Genomic DNA, 18,941 nt, shown 5'->3' on the forward strand with positions numbered 1-18,941 from the left:
GAATAATGGGGCACCCAGTGGGGAAACATGACACTCAGTTATATCCCTTTGACCATTTTCTTGGCATTTGGCTGCCAGATCACATACAGTACCTGTAGGCAAGGTAGTAATTTTTCCACCCCCATCTTAGCAATCATTTTCTTGGCTGCCGCAGCTACTTGCTCTTTAAAGACCCCCCCCCATATCGTACCCAGTGGGATCAGAAAGTACAACACACAGATTTTATGAGGAATGATTTTATTTCTCAGCTATTGACAGAACCAGAAGGGGCAGTTCTTATTGTACCAAGCAGCCATACCAGATTCTGCCCCTGGCCCAACTGGGTTCTTAGACCCCTCAATGGGAAAGTCTTATTCAAGGAACCATTTATAGAAATGATGGGAAGAAATGGACACAAGCCTCCCTGCAGTCACGTCCCTTGTAACAATGTGTGTAACACAGATATTCTCAGCACAGTCTCTGCCTTCTTACAATACACCACATTGGCGCGCCACTCTACCGGTACCATTACAGCATCCGCCAATGAATAAACCATCCAAGTAGTGCGGACCCTTAATAAAGGCTCACACCACAAACTCACAGGTAACTCAAGTGGCCACTCAAGGCACACAACCCAATGAATGAGCCATCTGATTGGCCACCCAGTATAGGCACTACTAATATAGTGCCGCCAGAATTCCCTACCCCCCCCCCCGAATGGACAACCCCTTTGCATGAGCACTCAAAGGCAATGGCACAGCACCCAACTGCTTAGTTACCCCCAAGGTCATAAAATCACACCAGTGCACTAATAGGCATCAAACACTTGCACAAAAAAGGAGACGGAATTTGGTCTGGCTCCACTGCTGGGCCAACACATTTCATAACAAAGACTGTCCTGGAGCAACTACCAACTGCTCACACAAGACAAAAGACCGGGACCCTACATACTGACTGACTGACCAATCACATTCTTCTCTACAAATCACAAAGATGAGGCCTATCTGTGGCAGCCTACATAGGCATTGCTGGCAGATAAAGGGATACTCACATAATGCCCACATTGCGTTGGCTGTGCCCGACATTGCTCACTTTCCCTTTAGTGTCCCACTGGCACCAGGTACAAGGTATCCTATAACCTGTCTCCCAAAAATTAAAAGCAGGGAGGAGTAGACTGCAGGGCAAGACTTGACAGGGGGAGGGTACATTCCAATTCATAATGAGTGACAGGCACAGTCTTTGGCAGAATAAATAGTGGGCATATGAGTACACATGGACATCTCATTGTATAGTGCAAATAAATAAACATCAACAGAAAGTGTAACACAAAAGACACAAAGGAATGTAAAGGAGGGTGGCACAATCCAAAAAGGCAGAATAATGGGTTCTGTTGGGTTACATAACACAGTAAAGCAGCATTAAATTGCATTGTGCCCCCAGCTAGGAATGAGTGCCAGACTGTAGAGCCCAACCCGACTCACATTCTTTGCTCTGACCCACTGTTGGCATAAATTGCTTTTGTCAGTTGCTGTTCCTTACTCCCACCACCCATGTCTGCCTACAACTACCCACCTGTAGTTAAAGGGTGCTCACGGACAACCCCCACAGTTGGGACATGAAGGATATACTGACTGCTTTGTGGTTATTTCCTGGGTGCCAGATCCACTGCAGGACCCTACCAGACTGATCTACAATAATGTCAAGGGCAAGTAACACAGCAGCGCAACCTCCCAGCAATTGGGTGCCCCTCTCCTACTGGGATCCCCCTTTCCTTTAAAACAATGTCAGTGACCCCTATCCCCTGCCCCAAATTAAATACACAGACAAGACTCATATTTGGCTGAATGTGCAAATTAATTACCCCCCTAACTTGGATTCCCATGTCCCCTTATTACACATCCCCCATAATTATATATTCCTTCTGATTGTCCATTTGATCATGAGATGATCAGCCCATTCTGAGTCACTAAAAGGGGACTGTTCCCTTTAATCTTAATGGCAACTTCATGCCAGTGACCCCTTCAATGTCAGTGACCCCTATCTCCTGCCCCAAATTAAATACACAGACAAGACTCATATTTGGCTGAATGTGCAAATTAATTACCCCCCTAACTTGGATTCCCATGTCCCCTTATTACACATCCCCCATAATTATATATTCCTTCTGATTGTCCATTTGATCATGAGATGATCAGCCCATTCTGAGTCACTAAAAGGGGACTGTTCCCTTTAATCTTAATGGCAACTTCAGCCTTTCCTTTCCATCCTATGGCATGTAGCAGCCTCCCACTCTGTAGAAAATAACCCCTGCAGCTTCAAGCTTTGAATAACCTGCCCCCCACTGCATCCAGTTCTAAATAAACTGGCTCCTGCAGCTCCCTATTTCTGAATAATCTGGCCCCTGCAGCCCACCACTTCTGAATAAACTGGGCCCTGCAGTCCCCATTTCTGATTAAACTGGCTCCTGTAGCCCCCACTTCTGAATAAACTGGGCCCTGCAGTCCCCATTTCTGATTAAACTGGCTCCTGCAGCCCCCACTTCTGAATAAACTGGGCCCTGCAGTCCCCACTTCTGAATAAATTAGTCAATGCAGCCTCCAGCTCTGAATAAACTGTCCAATGAAGCCTCCAGCTCTAAATAAACTGACACCCCACCACATCCAAGTTCTGAATAAAGTGATCCCTGCTGCCTCCAACTCTGAATATACTGGACCCGGCACTCACTGTCCATTGTATGGTGAATATCTGTTACGTGTGAGATGCTGGACCTTCCTTGGAAGGCAATATGAAGCCAAGGAGCATTGCCTAGAACTGAGCTGAAATCTCACCTCCTCATCTTCACCGTACAGAAACATATGTGACACGTCTTTTGGTTGGTACCTGGTAGGTGCTACAAGAACATCCGGCATCTCTCCGGGGAAAAGCTCAAATATTCCTGGCCAGGTACAAGCCTTACCTATTGAGCCTTATCTAACAGTAATATCTTAACACTACACCCCATATTCTCTGCTGAGTATTTCTACTGGACACTGCAAGGACAATATATTTTCTGATTGGCTGAGCCACAAAATCAGTATGCCAGGAACCTGCTACTTGGCACAGTTTGAGCAGACCTTGAACCTCACTGCTCGAGTGCAGGTAGTGCTTGTGTTTAATAGAAATTGTTCTAGAGATATTTCCTTAAGGTAATTGCCAGCCTGTCTCCTCCTTTCCAGGCCCATCCAATCTGCAGAGCAGCCCCATCACACTAAACTAAATGCACCTCTGGAAATTAGGTAAAAAGGCAAATGGAGCTCAGAGCGTGGTCAAGAGGTGCTTGGGGACTCAGCAGCTGCCTCGTCACCTTCCTCCGAGTCCCACACCTTGGAATGTAGGTAGTCAGCAAAGAGGGTCTTGGCGCGGTGCAGCACCCGGTTCAGGTTGTGCCTCCTAACCAGCCGGTTGAAGTGCATGGCCAACTCATCGTAGCCCATGTTCTGCTTCATAATCTGCTCACGGTGCTCCAGCAGAATGGAGAGGCACAGGAAGAGCATAAAGGGGTTTCCACGTCCAAACTCCTGCGGCGGGGGGAGGCAAATAGGGCTGGGGGACACAACCGCAGGGGGGTCGGCTTCCAGCTCTGGATTTTCTTTACCCTCTGTGTCAGAGGATGGGGTAATGTTTTCTTCTGCTGCAAAAGAAGGAGAACTCTGAGATGTTGGGGAGCAGGAACTTAGAGAAGGGGCAGATATTGATTTGATCACTCTCAGAGAGTCAGGAGGTTTGATAAGAGGCTCCTCCTCCAAGACACTTTTATCATCTTCCTCCGTAGACTGTTGTACTTTGTCATCCTCTGCACTGTCTTCCTCCCCGGGGTCCTCATAGCACTTCAACTCGCCAAAGCTTCCATGTTTCAGCAGGACACATGCTGGCACAACAGTCTCCTCCTGAACAGCAGCTTCTGACTTTGAGTTACCTCCTTCCCCATCCATTTCTATCTCTCCTTCAGCATTCAGGCCACGATCGGGCCGCATCATGTGTCGCGTGCGGGAGTTTTTACAGCGTTCCCCTGGAAGACACGGTGGCCCTACTAACTCCACCTCCTTCTCAGGGGGGTCAGGAGGCAGCGAGCTCCACATCACCTCCAGCATACGCAAGGCAGACTCAAAGGCAAATTCCCTCTTGAGCTCCAGCAGCAGCCAGCGGTAGCAAAAGAGAAGATCATCTGCCCCACGGGACAACAAGTAGGAATGGAAATGGGGATCGGAATAGTGCAGCAGAAGTTTAAGGTGGGAGAACTTGATGGACATGCACTCGCCATCCATACGGAAGTTACCCTCCAGGCGCTTCATGATGCCACAGAAGCAGATAAAGGCGTGGGCTTCGTTGTCCATCACGGCTAGTATGGGGGAGGCAATGTCACTCATGCCCTGACAGTAGGACACCTGTGGGTGGGTAATGGCGTAAGTGGTCAGCAAGTCATGTAGAGCTTGCAGGTGGGGGTTATCTTCAGAACCTGCATAATAGGGATGAGTGCGATCTGTGCGCAGGACGTCTTTCATCACGTTGCCCTGAATGAAATCCAGGTCCTCGGCACTGCAGCGCTGAAGCCACTCCCCCTTTAGCTGGTAATACTCGCGCGTCTTGCACTTCATATAGTCCATGCGCTCCTTTCCGCTGAGCCCATCCGGGTACACGTTCAGCAGGTACCGCCAGACCACCTACACAGACAGGAGACCCATCAACAACCATACAGCAAAGGGTAAAGGAAGCACTGATAAGACACAGGCACACACATGGCTAAACAATCATGGCGGCACAGCACTGTCATTAAAAATGCCTACTGAAATCATTAAGCAGGCCAATCAGAGGCTGCCCCACAGCCAATCAGTGTAAAGCTCAGACCAGAGACCCAACAACCCTTACCTTGCGCAATGACGGCTCCACACCTCCATGGTAAATACGCAGACGCAGTTCCTCTGGGCGAGTCAGCTGCCCCTCGTGGTTCAAGTAGGTGTGGAATTCAGCATCATTTAGGGGAGGCTTGAAAGGCTTTACATCCTCGCTGTAGGTCCAACTCAATGCCTGCTGCACTCTGGTTAAGGTGCGGCCCACCTGCAATACATGAGGCTAAGACTTGTGGTATTGGGCCCCCTGGGGTGTCGAGCAAAACCAGGCATCGGGCCCGTTAGATGAAGCCCATAGGGCTTATTTGATAACAATGGGGAACACGGCAATAGCACCTGGTCCAGCAGGTACAGACTCCTACGCTCTAAGTTTCTTACAGGTGCTGCTTTTTTCCATTAAGGGCGAACAGATGGCACTTTGCCAACTTTGCAATATGGATTATAGTTACCCTTCTTACTCTTAGAACTGGGAGACTGTCGACTGGTGGTGCTGACTCACCTGAGAAAGGATGGACTGTGTAAATGGCAGGGCTGAGGCCAGTGCTCGTTTGTCCCCCAGAAACAAATCTGTCCCAATAACATCCTTGGGGCTGATAATGTCCCAGTCCTCCAGCAGGGGGCCTGCAAGTGGAGCAGATATGTCATCAAGGAAACAGACCTTTAATCATTCCACATGCCCTCAGGCTACCCCAAACCTGTGCTTCAGGCTACCCACAAACCCCCAGCCTGTGCCTCAGGCTACCCACAAACCCCCAGCCCGTGCCTCAGTCTATCCACAAACCCCCAGCCCATGCCTCAGGCTACCTACAAACCTCCAGCACGTGCCTCAGGCTACCCACAAACCCCCAGCCTGTGCCTCAGGCTACCCACAAACCCCCAACCTGTGCATCAGGCTACCCACAAAACCCCAGCCTGTGCCTCAGGCTACCCACAAAACCCCAGCCAGTGCCTCAGGCTACCCACAAACCCCCAGCCTGTGACTCAGGCTACCCACAGCCTGTGCCTCAGGCTACTCACAGCCTGTGCCTCAGGCTACCCACAAACCCCCAGCCTGTGCCTCAGGCGACCCACAAACCCCCAGACTGTGCCTCGGGCTACCCAAAAACCCCTAGCCGGTGCCTCAGGCTACCCACAAACCCCTAGCCTGTGCCTCAGGCTACCCACAAACCCCCAGCCTGTGCCTCAGGCAATCTACATATTCCACTCCATGCACTGAGCAACTTTTAGTGCCTGTATGTAGGTTTCTCTTAAATGAGGCCTCTCACTCTGTACAACAAGGGGTATGTAGCTCATGGAGGTACCTGCATTTAGACTGCTGAGCAATCTGAGAGATCCCAGGAGATGATTGGTCCATAAAGCAGAGGGCACTGCCTCATGCTTGTTAAGAGAGAGCACCCACACTGGATGGGATCTCGTACAGGAAACCCGAGGGGCACATAAACACGTGGAACAACTTACTGTCCTCAGAGGGCTTGATATCAATCTTGAGTTGTAGGTAAGGCTTGGAGGCTGTGGAGAAGGCATTGCCCAAATCCCACTCTGACACCAGTGACAGGTAGATCTCATGGCCTTGCTTATCCCGACCCAGGTAACTGATCCCGAAACTCTTCCTGCACAGACACCAGAGACACATGATCAGCACCACCTGTACCACACACACACCTTGTCTATGAGCTTACGATCCAAAACTACCTGCATATCTACCAAGAGAAGGGAATGAGTGATCCATTGGTGGGGAGGAAAGGAGATCTCACCATCAGCATAGGTAGGGGTTCTTTACTGTAAGGGCAGTCAGGTTATGGGATTCGCTACCAAGAGAGAGCGAATGAGTGATTCACTGGTGGAGAGGAAAGGAGATCTCACTATCAGGAAGGGGCTTTTTACTGTAATTTGAAAAAGATCGACGCCAATACCTTGTCTGCTGCAAACGGGGGGTTCCCAATCTTTATTCCATGGTGCTCACGACACTTCACAGTGATCAAACGTTTCGGGACCGCATGGCCCTTCCTCAGTGACCATCAAACAGAGAAGCTGTGCAAAATTTATAGACAAACCAATTGTGACCCCTAGTGGTGGTCCCCAATTATTAAGTAAAAGAAGAAAATTTTAACCATTTGTGTCCATCTTGTTACAGTCCATAAGTGTTATAGAACATTTTGCAATACGAGAGAATATATCATGATCAATTTTCTTTCATCTTTGCCACTAAAAATTCATTCATGTGAATATCTATCGTGTATAAAGTGCATCAAATTCCACCTGTAATAAATATCAATATAAAATACAATCAATATGTGTTTTCTACTTTACTGATAATTACTCACTGAATATAAACAAGGATAAGAAGGATACAAAAAGATGTCTCTACCTTACTTGAAATATGTGGGGTTCTACCTTGACACTGCAAGATATATCATATATTAATACATTTCTAACTTATCATCATTTATAAAAAGCAGTTCAGGCCCCAATTTTCATTTAAGCCTTTCGGGGACAGTGTGTCTTAGCTTCCAGATCCAAAAGCACTCTCTTTGGAGAAGTTTTTTATCAACATTTAACCCTCGATATTCGACTGTCGAATATCGAAGACGAAGGATTTAGCGATATACGCTCGATCGAAAAATCCTTCGATCGAACGATTAAATCCTTCGATCGAACGATTAAATCCTTAGAATCGTTCGATTCGAAGGATTTTAATCCATCGATCGAACGATTTTTGTTTGACCAAAAAATACTTAGAAAGCCTATGGGGACCTTTCCCATAGGCTAACATTGACTTCGGTAGCTTTTAGGTGGCAAAGTAGGGGGTCGAAGTTTTTTTTTAAAGAGACAGTACTTCGACTATCGAATAGTTGAATAGTCGAACGATTTTTAGTTCGAATCGTTCGATTAGAAGTCGAAGTTGAAGAAGCCCATTCGATGGTCGAAGTAGCCAAAAAACACATTCGAAATTCAAAGTTTTTTTTCCTCTATTCCTTCACTCGAGCTAAGTAAATGGGCCCCTTAATTTTATTGCCCTGTGTCGGGTGCAGCACTGTGTCTCCTTTTATGATTCCATTACAATTTTGGCATGACATTGGTGTCGTATTGCAAAATGTTCTATAACACTTATGGACTGTAACAAGATGGGCACAAATGGTAAAATTTTTCTCCTTTTACGTAATTACTAGGGGTCACAATTGGTTTGTCTATAAATTTTGCACAGCTTCTCTGTTTGATGGTCACTGAGGAAGGGCCATGCGGTCCCGAAACGTTTGATCACTGTGAAGTGTCATGAGCACCATGGAATAAAGATTGGGAACCCTTCATTTGCAGCAGACAAGGTATTGGCGTCAATCTTTTTCAAATTGTGTATTAACTGTGAGTGGCTAGAGCCTCTACCTAATCCCCTAATTGAACTTTCATTTGCAAGCAGTAACTTTTTACTGTTATGGCAGTCAGGTAATGGATTCTCTACCAAGAGGGTGGAAATGAGTGATTCATTTGTGGGGCGAAAGGAGATTTCACCATCAGCATAGGATGGGGTTCTTTACTGTAAGGGCATCCAAGATAATCATATTTCCCATGCCAGTGGGCGGTGTTTCATATCTCCTGTGTAGGAAGGAGTCCCTCCCCTGAGGGGCACCAGACAGGAGTTCCCATAGGCAGTGGGCAGGGTCTCATATCTCCTGTGTAGGAAGGAGTCCCTCCCCTCAGGGGCACCAGACAGGAGTTCCCTTAGGCAGTGGGCGGTGTCTCACCCGCTGAGATCGAAGGCTCGGATGAGGATGTGCAGCAGGACATCCAGGGAAGTGATCTGGGGGTCGACGGCGAAGGAGCGTAACTCTGGCTGCTGAAGCCCCTCACACTTCTGGGGAGACAAGAAGAGACACAGGGGTGAGATGAGGAAAGATGGGGGGAGGGGATATGTGTGTGTTTGGGGGGGTGCCTGTGGGAGGGGCTAAGGAAATGTAAGACACCTGGGGGGAGATACCTGAGGGATAATAAAGCAGGGGTGGGATTATGAGGGTGGGTGGGATATTGGGGGAGAGATGCCCGTGATTACGGTGAAGCAGCTGATAAGATATGCATCTCCGCACTCACTCCCAGCCTCACTCACCCGGACACGGACTCGAACCACCTCCCGTTCCTCCTCCTCCATGTCCGCCCTCCCGTCCGGCATGTCACTTCTGGTATGTCACTTCCGGCAACACTATCCATTCCGCGTCAGCGTGTCACTGAGCGCTCTAGTCCCGTGGGAAGGGCAAAACCCTCGGCTGTAAAACATTTTACGCGCTGCGGGGCTCCTCTGTCCCCGAGATGCCATTGGCTCCGCTGCCCTCGTAATGTTTCCCTCCCTGTGTCTGATACCCAAAGTGTGACTCTAGCTGAATCCCCTAGCCCCGCCCCTGGGAGGGGTAACTATATAAACAGCGTCTGTCGGGCTGTGGGACTTGTTGGAGCCTCTGGGTAACGTCAGCGCCTCCTCTGAATCCTGGAGCGGCTCCGACCCACAGCTGGGGTTGCCACGTGTTCTGTTGTGACCCGAGCAGTTCAGTTACTTGAAGGCCTGTTCTGGTCTGAACTTTCTGTTCGGTTTTCAGCCTTATGAAATCCCAACAATCTGGCCAATACATGAAAACCATTTAAATACTAAGATACCTCAACATGGCTTAGTGACTGTCAAGTACAGTTCATTTCTTATTATTACAGATACATAAAAAAGAAAATCAATAAAAAAAAAAAGTGTTTTTTCTAAATTTTCTGTATTTCGGAGCTTTCTGGATAACTGATTTCTGTATAATAGATCCCATACCTGTAATTAAAGCATTGGGCTTAATCATCAAGCAGAATAACAGCTAGAGATAGGGTTGCCACCTGTGTGGTTTTGAACTGGGCATCAACACTTTAAAACATTGAGAAAACTGGATAGAAACCCAGCCAGTTGCATCTAAGTGATGCAATAACCTTGCCCTGGTGTCATAACTCCACCAACATTGTGCCTACCTCTGATGTCATCATGCCTGTTCCCACATCACTGCCCCACCCCCAATGTTATCTGCCCACCCCCCGTTTGGGTTTAGCCATCAGCAAAGATGGCAAACCTACCCACAGCAAAAAAAAAAATCAGCTTCCCAGTATCGTTACGTACCCCCATTACTGCTCCAGAGAAAGCATCCGCTCCCCTGTACTGTTATTTACCCCCATTACTGCCCCATAGAAACCATCCGCTCCCCTGTACCGTTACGTACCCCCATTACTGCCCCGGAGAAACCATCCGCTCCCCTGTACCATCACGTACCCCTATTACTGCCCAAGATAAACCATCCGCTCCCCTGTACCACCATTACTGCCCCAGAGAAACCATCAGCTCCCCTGTACCATTCATACCCCCATTACTGCCCCGGAGAAACCATCAGCTCCCCTGTACCGTTACATACCCCCATTACTGCCCCAGAGAAACCATCAGCTCCCCTGTACCGTTCATACCCCCATTACTGCCCCAGAGAAACCATCAGCTCCCCTGTACCGTTCATACCCCCATTACTGCCCCAGAGAAACCATCAGCTCCCCTGTACCGTTCATACCCCCATTACTGCCCTAAAGAAACCATCCGCTCCCCTTTACCGTTACGTACTCCCATTACTGCCTTGGAGATACCATCACCCCCCCGTACTGTTAATCAGGGGTGAGCTGGGCTTACTGTTCCATGTTTTCTGGTCCTGTCAACTAATTTACAAGTTTTGGGGTGCAATTCCTGGAGGAGAAACTGTCTCTCCCCAACATTTGCTCTCTGGACCCTGACTGCTCTTCCCCCCCACCCCATTAGTTGTTGGGGCCAATTGATGAACATCTTCCCCCAAGTCAGAATTGGGGGGTCCCTGGCTAGTGTTTCATTATCTCCACTTCCATTACGATGTGCCCCCCACTTCCCTCTCTTTGCTCCCCTATTTCCAGTTGTTCTCAGCTTTGTAACGCCCATACTGTGCCCTCGGGAGGCTTCCCATCCCCAAATAAAGGGCAAGGAATACACAACACTCCAAGTTTATTTCTGAACACAAACTTGCAGCAGGGGCCCCAGAGCCCGACAAAGTGCTGGGAATTGTGGGAAATGAATGGCCATAGGGCAGATTGTTACCCTGTGTGGTTCAAGGGCAAAGTAACCCCCCCCCCCTATAGAAAAGGTGCAAAGCTTTCCCATTGGACTCCAGTCTATGAGAGCAAGCCCCAAGGTGGTTGTTTTTTCCTTTAAAGGGCAAATCAGCACTCATTTTACCACCAGTAACTGCAGCAAGTCATTGGCAAATGGTGCAGCTGGCCTTGCTGGGGGGCCCAAAGCATAGGTGGGCGTGTACATACATGACCCCGCAGAGCCGGTGACTCCCGTGCCCAATCAGGATAATGCTCAGTAATTGGGTGTAATGTGCCAGAGGCTCCAGCAGGGGGCTCTTCACTTCCTCTTTGCCTTGGCCAAAGAGGCGGCATCGCACAGCCTCTGTGCCCGACTCAGTTGGAGCCAGGAATCCACAATGAGGATGGAGGGGATGATGATCCACAGGAAGTTCATGAAGACAAAGTAGAACCAGAAGTAGAGCGGGTGCCACATCTCACTGTGACTGAACCCCTCCCGATACTCCGTGTAGAAATATAGCACATCTCCATACAGCTGGCCTGGGGGCGGAACATAAAGCAGCCAATCATATAAAGTAGACAAATACCCTAATGTAGCCCTCCCCCTGTCTCCCCACCCTGCCCTAGTGTTGCCACCTTTCCCCATTGCCTAATTTTGCCACAGCCCCTGCCATCACCCCTGCTTGTACCCCACTAGGCTCAGCCGTGGTGCCCTGACCCACAGGAAAAGCAGCTGGATAAGTGATCTATGAGACCACCCCTGAGGAGCACTTACCTAGAGATACAATGAGCTGGAGCACATAACGCTGTGGGTTCTGCTGCAGGAAGGAAATTACAGTCCATGCGCTCAGGGGGCCCCAAGCCCAAGCCGTGATGGTCTCCATACACACAGTGAAATTATCTGCCCTGGGGAGCACACACAAGGGGCATTAGGGAGGAGCACAGGGGAGTGGGTGAGGAGGAGGAAAGAACAAAACACTGACTGATATGGGCGACTGGCAGGAGAGAGAGGGGCAGAAAAAAGAAACTTGCAATTTGAGGGGCACATGAGTGAGACACCCACGGGTAGAAGCACTGAGACACAGCAGACACCAGTCCAGAGACAGAGGGGAAGATATTGGAGAGAGAGAGACAGAAGGGAAGATATTGGAGAGAAAAAGGGAAGATATTAGAGAGACAGAAGGGAAGATATTGGAAAGAGAGAGAGAGAGACAGAAGGGAAGATATTAGAGAGACAGAAGGGAAGATTTTGGATAGAGACAGAAGTGAAAATATTGGAGAGACAGAAGGGAAGATATTGGAGAGAGACAGAAGGGAATATATTGGAGAGAGACAGGAGGGAAGATATTAGAGAGACAGAAGGGAAGATATTGGAGAGAGACAGAAGGGAAGATATTTGAGAGAGACAGAAGGGAAGATATTAGAGGGATAGAAGGGAAGATATTGAAGAAAGAGACAGAAGTGAAAATATTGGAGAGACAGAAGGGAAGATATTGAAGATTGACAGAACGGAAGATATTATAAAGACAGAAGGGAAGATATTATAGAGACAGAAGGGAAGATATTTGAGAGAGACAGAAGGGAAGATATTTGAGAGAGACAGAAGGGAAGATATTAGAGGGATAGAAGGGAAGATATTGAAGAAAGAGACAGAAGGGAAGATATTGAGGAGAGAGACAGAAGGGAATATTTTGGAGAGAGACAGGAGGGAAGATATTAGAGGGAGAGAAGGGAAGATATTGGAGAGAGAGACAGAAGGGAAGATATTGGAGAGAGATACAGAAGGGAATATATTGGAGAGAGACAGGACGGACGATATTAGAGAGACAGAAGGGAAGATATTGGAGAGAGAGAGACAGAAGGGAAGATATTGGAGAGAGAGACAGGAGGGAAGATATTAGAGAGATAGAAGGGAAGATATTGAAGAAAGAGACAGAAGGGAAGATATTGAGGAGAGAGACAGAAGGGAATATTTTGGAGAGAGACAGGAGGGAAGATATTAGAGGGACAGAAGGGAAGATATTGTAGAGAGAGACAGAAGGGAAGATATTGGGGAGACAGAAGGAAATATATTAGAGAGACAGAATGGAAGATATTAGAGAGACAGAAGGGAAGACATTGGAGAGAGAGACAGAAGGGAAGATATTGGACAGAGAGACAGAAGGGAAGATATTGGAGAGAGAGACAGAAGGGAAGATATTAGAGAGACAGAAGGGAAGATATTGGAGAGGGACAGAAGGGAAGATATTGGGGAGACAGAAGGAAAGATATTGGAGAGAGAGACAGAAGGGAAGATATGGGGAGACAGAAGGAAATATATTAGAGAGACAGAAGGGAAGATATTGGAGAGAGAGACAGAAGGGAAGATATTGGACAGAGAGACAGAAGGGAAGATATTGGAGAGAGAGACAGAAGGGAATATATTAGAGAGACAGAAGGGAAGATATTAGAGAGACAGAAGGGAAGATATTGGAGAGGGAGACAGAAGGGAAGATATTGGGGAGACAGAAGGAAAGATATTGGAGAGAGAGACAGAAGGAAAGATATTGGAGAGAGAGACAGAAGGGAAGATATTGGAGAGAGAGACAGAAGGGAAGATATTGGACAGAGAGACAGAAGGGAAGATATTGGAGAGAGAGACAGAAGGGAATATATTAGAGAGACAGAAGGGAAGATATTAGAGAGACAGAAGGGAAGATATTGGAGAGGGACAGAAGGGAAGATATTGGGGAGACAGAAGGAAAGATATTGGAGAGAGAGACAGAAGGGAAGATATTGGGGAGACAGAAGGAAATATATTAGAGAGACAGAATGGAAGATATTAGAGAGACAGAAGGGAAGATATTGGAGAGAGAGACAGAAGGGAAGATATTGGACAGAGAGACAGAAGGGAAGATATTGGAGAGAGAGACAGAAGGGAATATATTAGAGAGACAGAAGGGAAGATATTGGGGAGACAGAAGGGAAGATATTGGGGAGACAGAAGGAAAGATATTGGAGAGAGAGACAGAAGGAAAGATATTGGAGAGACAGAAGGAAAGATATTGGAGAGACAGAAGGAAAGATATTGGAGAGACAGAAGGGAAGATATTAGAGAGACAGAATGGAAGATATTAGAGAGACAGAAGGGAAGATATTGGAGAGACAGAAGGGAAGATATTAGAGAGACAGAAGGGAAGATATTAGAGAGACACAGAAGTGAAGATATTGGAAAGAAGGCGGTGCAGGCACTCACACAGAGAGAGTGCTCAGGGGGCACACAACACAAGTACTCACGCGACATATCTGCTGTCCCCTTTGGAATATTCCTTCCCTATAAAGAGACAGATGAGAGACCCCATCAGTGCAAGAATGGGGGGCAGAGAGGCTACTTACTTAGTTCCCTTCCCTCTCTCCCACCCACCCAGGTCAAAGAAAGCCCCCAGTGTGAGGTGCAACTGGCAGATACCTATGCTCTTCCCCCCATTTCCCTAGTAATGCCCCCACATGGCAGTGCCCAGAGACACGGTTCTTACAGAGCTGGGAGAGGAAGGCCTGGTCCCGGGGGAGGTCCTGGTAGTACAGGGCGAACCAGCCTTCAATGACTCCGTGGATAAAAGCGCACACGGTGAACCAGCAAACGGCGAATCTGCGTCCGGTGCCCATCCCACGGGCCCTTCCAGTCAGGAGCCACATGGAAGCCAGCAGCACCCCCGACACGGAGAAGAGGAAGGCCAGGATCTCTCCCATGGAGCGGTCATTGGGTCGGTACCCCTCCAGGCGCAGCTCACGGGGCCAATACGGATGCGGCATGGCTGGGGGCGACTCTGAAGCCATAGCGACAATTGGGAACCCCAAAATGAGTCTGTCTGAGAAGCACAAGGGTTGATCATTTGTCCCCCAATACATATGCACCCCCCAATATAAGTCTTGTCCGAGAAGCACAAGGACCAGTCCTGTACCCCAAATACATATGTACCCTCATACATATCATAAACCCCCCCAATATCAATCTGTCTGAGAAGCACAAGGGCCAGTCCTGTACCCCCAATGCATATGAACCCCCATACATATCATAAACATCCCAATATCAGTCTATATGAGAAGCACAAGGACCAGTCCTGTACCCCCAATACATATGTACCCCCCCCCCAAATACTGGTAATGACCCCCATGCTCAGCTACAGATCCCCGCTAGCAGGAAGCACCCGCATTACTTACAGATATGTCACACTCCCGGCGCTCTCTCTGTTTCTGCCCTGACAGCTCAAGTACAAACTCCCCGCACTTGCCTTACCCCGCCTCTGTCACACAGCGACCAATCACCGAGAGAAACGATTCTGCTGGGCGCGGTCTTAGTAATTAGCTTAGCAAGGAGTTCCCGCCCTGATAGAAAATCAATACCTTTACGAGTTCTCTCATTGGCTACTTAGGCAGGAGGCGGTCCCTGAGCCGATATTTGTCAATCGGAAGACTCTCGTTTCATATCGGCGCATTGGCCGGAGCGCGCAGAAATGGACGTTGATTGGCTAGCTGCTCATCGGGTCGCTTTGGAGACCAAGTCACCAATTATTCAGCGCGTCGGACTTTGAACCGCGAGAAAAAAAATATGAGGCCTGTGTGTAGAGGAGTACTCCGCCATGTTCTTGGATACCTATGCAGAGTTGACACCGTCAAATGTTTATGTAGGGTAGTGCGCAAGCGCAGGGAGCCCCATTTCCATTCCCCCTCAGCACCGCCGGGACGGTCACTTCGTCCCCTGCCGCAATAGTGCGCAACCTTTGACGTTAGAGAGCGAACCTACTTTTCACTGAGGTAACGCTTGGCAGACTATGCGTAGGTTGCATATGAGGTACGTGCCTGGCGCCCCACTAAGCAGGAGCCAAGGGCCATACCAAGTGCCAGAGACTGGGGGAGGCAGCATTGGCAGATTAATCTGCTTCTTCCCCGTGAGCTGGCTGGTTAGTAAAATCCAGCACGACTGGCTGGGAAGTGGCAGCACATTGGCCTGGGCCCCATGTTATTTATTTCTTTAACATTCAATGGCCTCTGGGCCGGACTCTGGGGCTCGTTTATAAACAGTGGGCAAAGTTGCACCTGGGCAGCAACCAATCAGTGATTAGCTTTTTTTCAGCCAGCTGCAGGATGAGAACTGAAAGCAATCATCTGATTGGTTGCCATGGGTTATTGCCCAGGTGCATATTTGCTCACTGTTTATCAATATGCCCCAGTGTTGGAAGTCAGTGGCAGAATCAATGGGTTCCCTGGAGGCTGCTTATCCCTCTGGTAGGGTTACCACCCGGCTGGTATTTTACCAGCCTAGCCGGTAAAACACCTGCCAAGGCCGGGGCCGGTATTACAAATTTACCGGCAAAAGCCCTCGGCCTGCCCCCATTTGCGCAGAACTTACCTTTTTGTAGTCTTCTTCGCATCGCTGCAATGTTGCTCCGCCCTTTTTTGTGGTGCACAGCGTAGCCCTGCCCCTTTTTGTGTCATGGTCTGCCTCCTTTTTGTACCCGCCCCCCCACCGGCCGGTTATTTTTTTCATTAAAGGTGGCAACCCTACCCTCTGGCGGGAATTCACTGGGCCCCGAGGGACACAAGCCGCCTGGATTCTGTACTCCCAAGAGGCTGAGCCCATGACCAAACACAGGGCGGGGGTTCAATTCCCTTCTGCATGTGGTGGGGCTGGGGCACAAACTGCAGAAACCTTGAGCAACTCCCAGTGAAAGCCAGTAAGTGATAAGCCCCCCTCTCCAGAGGTTACACCAGAGGCACAGAGAGCTGATTGGGAATGAGGGGCGGCAACACAGCCGTGACGTCTCGTCTCTCCCAGCCAATCAAACGGTAGAACAGCACCAGTGACTGGCCCGGGCCAGCTACGACCACTTGTGTTTGGTGTGGGACATCCTGAAGACCTGCTGCAAGGGACAATGACACATACCTCCCAACATTCTGGAAAGAGGGACAAAAATATTCACTGCGTGTATTGCGGCAATTTTTGGCCACGCCCCCTATTAGCATGTCCATTATACAACATGAAAGTTATGAAAGTTCAAACACATTTTATATGTTATTACACTTTTGCTAATGAAGGTGAATCGCCTTTTAAAGTGATACTGACACCCAGAATTCTCGAAATGAGAAACTACATCAAAAATGACCTATAGTCATGTTGGCCATTTTTTCACAAACTGTCTACATTTGCAAGTAGAGCCTTTTGAAGATTCTTAACCTGATTGTATATTTTGCAGCTGTCTTACAAAATCTAACGTCATAAAGCGGGAGGATGCCAACGTTAGATTTACCCTTACTTGAAGGCTTGAAGCCAGCGTGCAGAATTATGTGACTTTAGCCAGTGCCTTTTTTTCCCCTCCACAGCTCATATACCAGCAGTGGAATGTTGTTTTTTCCTACCGATTCTCCACACTGCGTGTTTTACTTTCAATAATTTTTATTAGCATTTTACAAAACAAAGACACAGGTAGCCATGTGCAATCAGAAAAAAAACAGTACAATGGAGCAAACATCATATGTACAAAAACACACTGCGTGTTTTAATGTGCTGTCCCACTCCACTGACTCCCTCTGCTCCTGCTCTCAGCTATATCTCTCTGGCTCTCTACCACTCTTTCCCCTCTTCTTCTACTCCCTCCTCTCCTCCAGCTCTCACCCACTTCTGATGGCCCCCCCACTCCCTGCACTTCTTTATTACAGCAGCTCCCCGAGATTCTCCACTCACCCGCACGCACCTCCGGCTCCCCAGCTCCTAGGTCTTTCAACTATGGCAGGCAGGATCATCTGTACAGCGGTGATGTAATAAATCTTTCTCTATGCAAGAGTCTGTGAGCTGTGTCTTGTTTACTGTCACAGGGGTTAACGGTGGAAGAAACTTCACAGAACAGTGTTCAGAAATAGTGATGCAATGGCATGTAATCCGACAAGATGCACAATGATGTCCGAGGCACTGGGAGCAGGTAGTGAAAAGGAAAAATTGATCTTTTTATGGCTGTTCAGTGCCGCAGATAGTGAAACTCGGGATATTTCAGTACAAATCCGGGTCTGTGGGTTGAGCTGTCAAAAGCGGGACTGTCCCGCTCAAAACGGGACAGTTGGGAGGTATGATGGCATTAGATCAGGGTGGGAGGGAACCATGCAGGTGAATTAGCTCTTCCTCAAACAGGGAACCCAGGTAGGTGAGCTGGAAGAGAGCCAAGGCTCCAAACATGATGTTAAATGATGTTAAAGAAGAAGACCAGGGGCCCCTGCAGGGAGGAACACAAGATAGTCACAGTGTATGCACCCGGCACCCGCATTTCCGCATGGGGCGTCATATGGCACCCCTGTCATTCGGACAGACCGACGGAGTACTTTGTAGCTCCAGGGTAATGACCTTTTTATTGCAGTGTCTACTGCCGTCCGGGCATTTCTTGGAGAGGAAATAGGCGCTGAATATCTCGGCCAATCTCTTGCGCAGGAGTGTGAGGGAAAGAGACAGGTGATTGGTGGAACAGGGCAGGAAGGTGCTGGCGGATCTGGCCAAGGTTTCAGACAGAAGCACAGCCGCCAAATGGAAGCTTATCCCCCCTAGAACACACAACATGGCAGTCACCGGAAGGCAGCTCAGGGGTTATTACAGGGGTAAACGAGCTGCACTTACATGGAGCAGGGTGCTCGCGGCATAGGTCATAATGATGGCGTGGAACTTCCCCGGTTTAGGGCATTATTGAAAACATCTGTATCTGGGGGTCCCCACACACTCATAGCCAGGGATCCCCGATAAATGCCCCTGTGTAAGTGTATTGGCCCCAAACTGGTCTGATTCTGTTTAGCCCAGTCTCCTCACCGGCAGGTCTCCCCTATACACTAACTATACAGAGTGCCAGGTCTAATTTTCAAAACCAGTCAAAGTCAGCTACAAAACCAGCACATAACTAGCCAAGAGGCACTTTAAAAGTAGCCTAAAATAACACAACATGTGCAGTG

General features: G+C 48.6%; 2 protein-coding genes across 8 annotated transcripts; both read right to left on the reverse strand.

Moving 5' to 3' along the window:
- Positions 1-220: 220 nt before the first annotated feature.
- On the reverse strand, positions 221-9,450 carry tbc1d25.S (TBC1 domain family member 25 S homeolog). 2 transcript variants are annotated; one of them, XM_018233381.2, is made up of 6 exons: positions 8,965-9,447; positions 8,606-8,715; positions 6,324-6,475; positions 5,365-5,486; positions 4,885-5,073; positions 221-4,679 (listed from the first exon to the last, which is right to left on the reverse strand). In XM_018233381.2, exons 1-6 carry the CDS (start codon positions 9,025-9,027, stop codon positions 3,285-3,287), a joined length of 2,031 nt encoding a protein of 676 aa, XP_018088870.1. In that variant the 5' UTR covers positions 9,028-9,447; the 3' UTR covers positions 221-3,284. The 2 variants fall into 2 exon arrangements, with proteins under 2 accessions (XP_018088870.1, XP_018088871.1); XM_018233382.2 differs by lacking the exon at positions 8,606-8,715 and having other exon boundaries at positions 8,965-9,450.
- Positions 9,451-10,873: 1,423 nt separating this feature from the next.
- Positions 10,874-18,269, reverse strand: ebp.S (EBP, cholestenol delta-isomerase S homeolog). Of its 6 annotated transcripts, none has more exons than XM_041575366.1 (5): positions 17,698-18,269; positions 14,492-14,820; positions 14,253-14,289; positions 11,752-11,882; positions 10,874-11,516 (listed from the first exon to the last, which is right to left on the reverse strand). In XM_041575366.1, the coding sequence occupies exons 1-5, from the start codon at positions 17,754-17,756 to the stop codon at positions 11,296-11,298; spliced, it is 777 nt and encodes a 258-aa protein (XP_041431300.1). In that variant the 5' UTR covers positions 17,757-18,269; the 3' UTR covers positions 10,874-11,295. The 6 variants fall into 6 exon arrangements, with proteins under 6 accessions (XP_041431300.1, XP_041431301.1, XP_018088872.1 ...); XM_041575367.1 differs by having other exon boundaries at positions 14,492-14,824; positions 17,698-18,248; XM_018233383.2 differs by lacking the exon at positions 17,698-18,269 and adding an exon at positions 16,366-16,873 and having other exon boundaries at positions 14,492-14,824.
- Between the last annotated feature and the right edge of the window lie 672 nt (positions 18,270-18,941).

This window comes from Xenopus laevis, chromosome 8S, assembly GCF_017654675.1.
Source record: "Xenopus laevis strain J_2021 chromosome 8S, Xenopus_laevis_v10.1, whole genome shotgun sequence".
NCBI classification, from domain to species: Eukaryota; Metazoa; Chordata; class Amphibia; order Anura; family Pipidae; genus Xenopus; species Xenopus laevis.